Below are 7,416 nucleotides of genomic sequence, written 5' to 3' on the forward strand. Positions count from 1 at the left end.
ATATATTTTTTTAATCAAAATTATATATGTGAATAATAAATTATTAGTACTAAAATCAATATTATATGGATACTGTAATAAAATAAAGTAATATATTTTACTTTTATTGTTAATATTATTAATTATATAATATTATAAAATTGTATCTTTTAAATGTGATTATCACATTTTTATAATTATACTTTAATAGTAGAGATAATATCTCTAATTTAAAATCATCATTCATACAAGATTTTTATTTAAAAATAAGAAAATAATAATTGTAGCAAAACTGATAGTTTAAAGTATATATTTTAAATAAAAGATGAGATTAAGAAGATGTAAAAATTAAATATAAATTATTTAAATTTTTACTAATTAACAATTAAAAAGTAATTTGAGACATTTAAAAAAAAAATCTTTTAAATATTCGATTGACTGGATTCTAGGGGATGTGCATAAAGCATAAATGAGATCACAAAAATAAAAGCTTAATCACACACACATAAATTAAAAAAAAATATATAATTTTTTATTTTGTAAAGAAAGTGAAAATATATTTAATTCTCTCTCCTATCTATTATTAAAATTTTCCAAATATAATTTTATAAGGTATTTCTAAATAATAATAATAATAATATATATATATAATCAAAATTATATATGCAAATAATGAATTATTAGTACTAAAATCAATATTTTATAGATAGTAAAGTAATATATTTTACTTTTATTGTTAGTATTATTAATTATATAATATTATAAAATTGTATATTTTAAATGTGATTATCACTTTTGTATAATTATACCTTTTAATAGTAGAGATAATATCTCTAATCAATAAAATCATTATTAATACAAGATTTTTTTATTATTTAAAAATAAGAATATAATAATAATAATTGTATCAAAACTGATAGTTTAAAATTATATATTTTAAATCAAATATGAGATTAAGGAACTGTAAAAACTAAATATAAATTATTTAACTTTTTACTAATTAACCATTCAAATGTAATTTGAGACATTTTTAAAAAATTAAACAAAACAAAAATCTTCTAAATATTCCATATGTGATTCACTAGATTCTAGGGAATGGGCATATAATTCTGGATGAGATCACAAAAATAAAAATAAAAGATTAATCATACATAAATTCAAAAATTTATAATTTTTTCTTTTTGTAAAGAAAGTGAGAATATTTAATTTTCTTTCATATTTATTATTTAGAAGTTGGGATAGAAATTTAAAAAAGTATTCTAAATAATACTACATACATATATATATTTTTGTAATCAAAACTAAAAAGATACAAATCCAACCAAATCTACACAATTCTAAATCAACCAATTGACATATTCATATATTTAACCGGCATTTATTTATTTTTATTTTTACTCTCCTAATTTTTTTTTAAATTTATTATTAATTTTTTTTTTGAGATTTGAATTCACGACAAAAAACAAAAATCATCCTAAATCACTATGTTTAATTAATTTTTTTTTAAACTACATATCTTTTATTTTATTAAATGGACCACTGGACTTGCTGATATATATATAAATGAACTTATTAACGGAATGAGTGTAATTGTTAATAATTTAAATTTTAGCTTATATTTATTATTTTTGACTCATTAATTTTAATTCATTTTAATTTGATAAATAATTTAACTTATTTTATGAATTAAATATATATTTTATTTAAAATTTTAATAATTTAAAAATAAACTAACACACTTTATTAGAATTTTAAAAGAATGTTCATATATATTGAATCTTCATGTTTAGTTTATAATTTTATATTTTATCAAATGATCTTATGGCAGAAAAATTTATAAATTTTTCTGAAGAAAAATCTATAAATTTTTCTGAAGAAAAATCTATAAATTTTTCTGAAGAAAAATCGGACTGAACCAGTTAAACCCTACCTACATCTACCAATTCAAACAAGACTTGAAGTGGTTGATTTAAAGTATAATAGATTTGGATGTAAAAAAGATCATAATTGGGATGAAAATAGAGTCATAGACCATTATCTTGTTCAAGGAACAACAAACATAAATATTTTTCATACAAATAAAACTCAACCTAAAATAGTTATTGGCAACTACAGTTTGATTCTGAGTATAAGAAAGAGAATAAACATGAGTTCAACACAAATCCCATCCATCCATGTCAAGAAAATTGCATAACCAAATGCTTAAAAGAGAAGAAATCATGATCTTGTCTGTCTGTCTTTCTTAACATTAATTTTGATTCCTTTTCCATTAGAAGGACACTCTGATGATATCATCATCACCTTGGAGAGGAGCCATTGTTGTCATCCTCATCCTCCTCATAAGCAGGAGCAGCAGCAGGGCTCCTATCATCATCATCATCATCTTTAGCCATTGGGCTACTACCACTTCTACTGCGCCCACCACCATTCTCTTCTGAAACTGCCGGGCTCCTCTTATTATCCCTAGGGCTTGCTCTTTCATCATCATCCTCAATTGGACCTGGGCTCCTCCTCTTTCCTACCGGACTTAGGCTCCTTCCCCTTGGACTTGGGCTTCTACTGTTGTATCCCGACGACCCTCCATTTGTCGCCTTCCTTGCCGGTGGTGACTGGCTTCTCTCCTCCTCAGGTGGTGATGGGCTGCGTTTCCTGCCTTTAGCTGGCGGTGATGCCCTGTTGCTCCTCTTTGGAGGACTCCTGCTATAACTGCGGCTCCTAGATCTGTGCCTATCAATACTTACCTCTCTCTTTGGAGCAGGCGATCTGGACCGGCTACAGATTATAAAATAAAAAAGTTGATGAAATGAATCCCAGATGTTAAAGGTAATAATATTTGAATCTGGAGGGTGATGATACCTGTAGCTACGGCTTCTGCTGACATTCCTCCTTGGGCTTCTGCTTCTCCCACGTCGCGGGGGAGGGGAACGAGAATAGCTCTTCTCACGCCTGCACAATAAAGGGAGTAAATTCAAATAATCCAACTCTTTGGAGGGAAAAAAACAGGCCCAACACATTTCAAGAGTTAGTAATCAAAGGTTATGTGAAAAAGTGAGATGATTTTGCACAAGGGAGTATACATACTTGAGTTTCTTGGGACTGTTTTGACAGTTCCTTTCAATATGTCCACGATCCCCACAGCGATAGCACTTGTTCTTCCAGTCTCCAGCTTTGCAGTCTCGGGCCCAGTGACCATCAAGACCACAATTGAAGCAACGCCCTGCACCAGGTGGGGGACCCCTAGCCAAATCTCCACGAAATCCACCTGGAGGACGTGGTCCCTGTATGGTGTTGTCCACAAAAATCTTTAACATCATCTTTTCAATGAATCAAACACTTTATCCAAGAATACGATTCTCTGTTTAAGATGTTTTTGCTATGGATGGATAAACAAGAAAGAAAAACATTGCACATATTTGTAACTGTCAAACAAAATTCGTATTAAATTAATAATCCACTACAATGTTATGGGAATTTTGATGGTCATAAACAAACCAATTAAATTCAATAATATAAAAAAATAAAGGAACTGGAGACCATCTACAAAGATTCATGTATTCAATACCTTATGAACATAGACAATTAGACATGCACATTTCATTCTGGTTATCGTTATTGAGACTATTTTAGTTTGTTTTAAGAATTGGGAAAATGAAGAACCTAGGGAAGGCATAACCATGCATCAAAGTTATACAGGTTAGCTTGGGATTTATAAGAATAAGACCTTGTTTGATGCAAAAAGCTTGTCTGATGAAAGAAGTGAATTATTTGGGGTTATTGAGTTAAATGACTAAAGATTTGGGACTATTGAGTTAAATGACTAAAGATTGAACATACATACCCCTCTTGCAAGTTCAACAAGGATTCGGCTTCCACCTATATCTCGGCCATTTAATGCATAAACTGCATCATCCGCATCGCGAGGATCACCAAATTCCTGTTTCAAGGACAGTAAACAATACAGAAAGAAGGCTACTATGACTTGTAGCCTTTGTACAGAAAAGGACAAGCCAATGCTTCTAACATAATAGTAATAAAGTAAAGAAAGAAAAAAGTAACAAGGAAAGAATACATACAATAAAGGCATAGTCACGCTTCATATCCACATCGCGTATTCTGCGTAAATGGGTGCCATAAACAGTAAGGCCATCATGACATATCTACGGAAGGGTTGATACTTTTTTCCCCCCTCAATGATGAACTAAAAACCACTTCAAACTTTTTCCAGATCCATGATTCAAAAAAATAATCAAGAACACTATAGAAAGAATCGCCAAGATCCTTTTAACACATAGCAAGAGTGGCCACCAATTCCCACACCAAGGACAACATCTCATCATTGACCTCCAGGTTGGGCAATAACCCAGAAACCTTCAGAAAGACCATTCAAGTTAAACTTCTGAGGCCACATGGCTTGACTTAGTGAATACTAAGCACACGTTCTTGTAACTGAACGAACATTAGTTGGGAAAACATCTCATCTATCTCCTAGAGACAAGGTTGAGTACTCTAATTGTCACTAAAGACAAATCACACTAACAAGAGAATAAGCACATATCAGAAGAAACAAAGGCTAACCAACAACAACGATAAAACATCTTCCAATTGAAATAGCAAACTACGGAGATGTTCTTTGTGATCATCCTCTCTACCATAAGTTTATTATTACCTTCCATATCTGCTAAACATGTCCTCCAAATCGCGGGTCCTTGTTCTTGATGACAAACGGCCAACATAAACTCTTGTTGAACCATGGTGATCATCATACCTAGGCATCTTACCTGAAATCAAGTCACATTTTTGACAAACAAATGTGAATAGACAAACTATACAAATTCTATAACAACACAAGTAGAATTGAGTTTTAATAATCCCCAAGGTCACACATTTATACATTAATAACTAATTACAACCATAATTAACAATTAAAATTGAACAGACTATTCTGGAGATTCTTCCTAAACCCTATAACCATGTTTCTGTGACATCCCTCAAAGGCCTTGTCCAATTACTTGGAACAATCTCCGATATTTCATCTCCTCCTATCAAAGGAGATTAAGCAGGCTTTTGTATATCCATTATTCGGTACAATAATCTATAAAAGCATGTTTCTTTACAGAATAGATCCGAAAAAAACAAGAAAACGAGATTGACTAACAAGTTTACGACACCCTAAACTCACCTGCGAGTCTCCACGCCGCTTAACAAACGCCGAGGATAGATATGGAGAGAGAGAGAGAGAAAATGATAAGAGAGAGAGAACCCTAGTCGGTCTGTCAATCTATATGATACATAACTTCCCACGGTGATATTTTTGTAGCCAAACATATAAAATCACCATCAAATTTGAATCATATATTCAAATTCATCTTTTATGTTTTTTATTTGTCAAATATTGCCATCACCTATTTGATTGAGTTGTCAATATTATAGTCCTTTACCTTAAAATTATTTTTTATTTTTGTTATTTTTCTTTGGTTGATCATAAATCCGCTTCTAACCACGTATAAATCCGTATAGGGTCCGACATTGAGAGGGTTTTGTAAATATTATAAAAAAAAATCACAATAAATTTTGTGAGTTAAATAAAAGTTGATTATAACATTCAGGCAATAGGGAGGATTGCTTTTATGACATTGAAAGAAAACATACAAATAGCTAAAACATAATAAAATAATTATTTTAATTAGAGACAAAAATAAAAAGAAATAATGTACTAGTGGAACCATGAATGTGCTCTTCCATCAACTGTAATAAAATCCTCAGTTATTTTGTAAATTTCTTTATCAATTTTTTTACTTCATTCTTATTTCTTTCTTGAAATTGTTTTATCTTTACAATCCTTGAGATAGTCAGTATAAAAAAGTCAGGCCAATTTTTTTTTTTTTTTTTTTTTTTTGTAAATGTAAGAATTTTTTTTAGGATTAGTGTGAAGTTTTGTAATTTGAATAATATTTTCAACTGTTTAATTATCGTTGGTTGCATCAAATAGTTTAGTGATTGTTTGTTGCTCATCATCAAATTTAAACCATTGTAAATTAATAATGAAATATATTATTATAATAAGACTAGTATAAAATATAATAATTATCAATAGGAATTCGAATAGAAAAAAAAATGCTAGCTACAAGCATATGAATAAATATTATAATATATAATTAAATAATTAAAAATATTAAATATTGAAAATTTGGGCAGACAAGGGTGGGTGCCCTGTTCAACCAATAACTCATCTATAAAAATTTAGGTTACATTACGGCTGTGATGATGATTATTTCTCAAATATTTGTAGTCTCATTCTTATAATAAAACAAAGTTATTGAATATGAAGTTTTTTTTTTTTTTAATAAGTCATTTAAACTATCTTTTAGTTGAAGATCTTTTTGAAGATATTCTCATATTATTATTTTATGAATTTTTTATTATTATATAACTAATTAGATTATTAGTTATTATTTAATAATATTCTTTTTATATTATTTATCAAAGTTCGTTAATAATAATTTTTAGTGTTACTCAAATTTTTTTGAAAAAATTCTTTTTTTAACATTGTTTGACTGATTTGTTCGATTTACTCTAATTCATCATTATCATTATAAATTTGGAGTCATAATAAAAAAAGTTACACGATTATTTGATTTTCTTATTATAATTTTAACTTTTATAGAAATATATATATATATATATATATATTATTTAACATATAGATTCTCGTTTATTTTTTTATAAATTTTTATATATAAAATAAAAAATCTAATGGACACAAATTTTTACCCACTTGAACCATCAGTCACTATATAAAATATAAAAGTTGTACAAATTATTTTGGTTTAGTTTAAACAATAATAGAAAATGTTAAAGTTGTATATATATATATATATTTAAAATGATTATAAGAACTTACATTTATTTTATTTTTCTTTTATTTAATTTATTATTATAATTTTTTAATTTGTTTAATAATATTATTATAGTTTTGATGATCTAAATGAATTCAACAGGGTCTGCCATGATGTGACAAATGGTGGAACCTCTTTTGGTATGATTATTATGGATAAGGAATTGTCTGTTAATATTCAAAATCTCCTTCTTCTCTTCATTTTCTCTAATCTTAATTATTATAATTTAATAATAAAATATAGATCTTGATTAAATATATACAAGTTTATTATATTGTGTATACTTTTTTACTGTTAAATAAATATGAATTTAGTCTACTAGTTTAATTATTATTAATTAATTTCCAATTAAAATAAAGTAATTTTAATTTATATAAATAAATAGATACTATAACTTAGAATCTAATAACAATTAAAGTATAAACTAGTTTCTTATTTTTAGATTTTATTTTACCAAATGTGGTATTAATTTTACCACAAGATTGAAGAACAATAATATATGACAGTTACCTACCATAATGGTCACATGGCCTTGATAAAG

At 27.8% G+C, this 7,416-nt stretch overlaps 1 protein-coding gene across 2 annotated transcripts; it reads right to left on the reverse strand.

Moving 5' to 3' along the window:
* Positions 1-2,020: 2,020 nt before the first annotated feature.
* On the reverse strand, positions 2,021-5,284 carry LOC124931028 (serine/arginine-rich splicing factor RS2Z33-like). Of its 2 annotated transcripts, XM_047471416.1 has the most exons (7): positions 5,159-5,284; positions 4,646-4,757; positions 4,053-4,092; positions 3,818-3,913; positions 3,061-3,257; positions 2,836-2,925; positions 2,021-2,751 (listed from the first exon to the last, which is right to left on the reverse strand). In XM_047471416.1, the coding sequence occupies exons 2-7, from the start codon at positions 4,750-4,752 to the stop codon at positions 2,277-2,279; spliced, it is 1,005 nt and encodes a 334-aa protein (XP_047327372.1). In that variant the 5' UTR covers positions 4,753-4,757; positions 5,159-5,284; the 3' UTR covers positions 2,021-2,276. The 2 variants fall into 2 exon arrangements, with proteins under 2 accessions (XP_047327372.1, XP_047327371.1); XM_047471415.1 differs by lacking the exon at positions 5,159-5,284 and having other exon boundaries at positions 3,818-4,092; positions 4,646-4,755.
* Positions 5,285-7,416: the final 2,132 nt, after the last annotated feature.

The sequence above is a fragment of the Impatiens glandulifera genome, chromosome 3, assembly GCF_907164915.1.
Source record: "Impatiens glandulifera chromosome 3, dImpGla2.1, whole genome shotgun sequence".
Classification (NCBI taxonomy): Eukaryota; Viridiplantae; Streptophyta; class Magnoliopsida; order Ericales; family Balsaminaceae; genus Impatiens; species Impatiens glandulifera.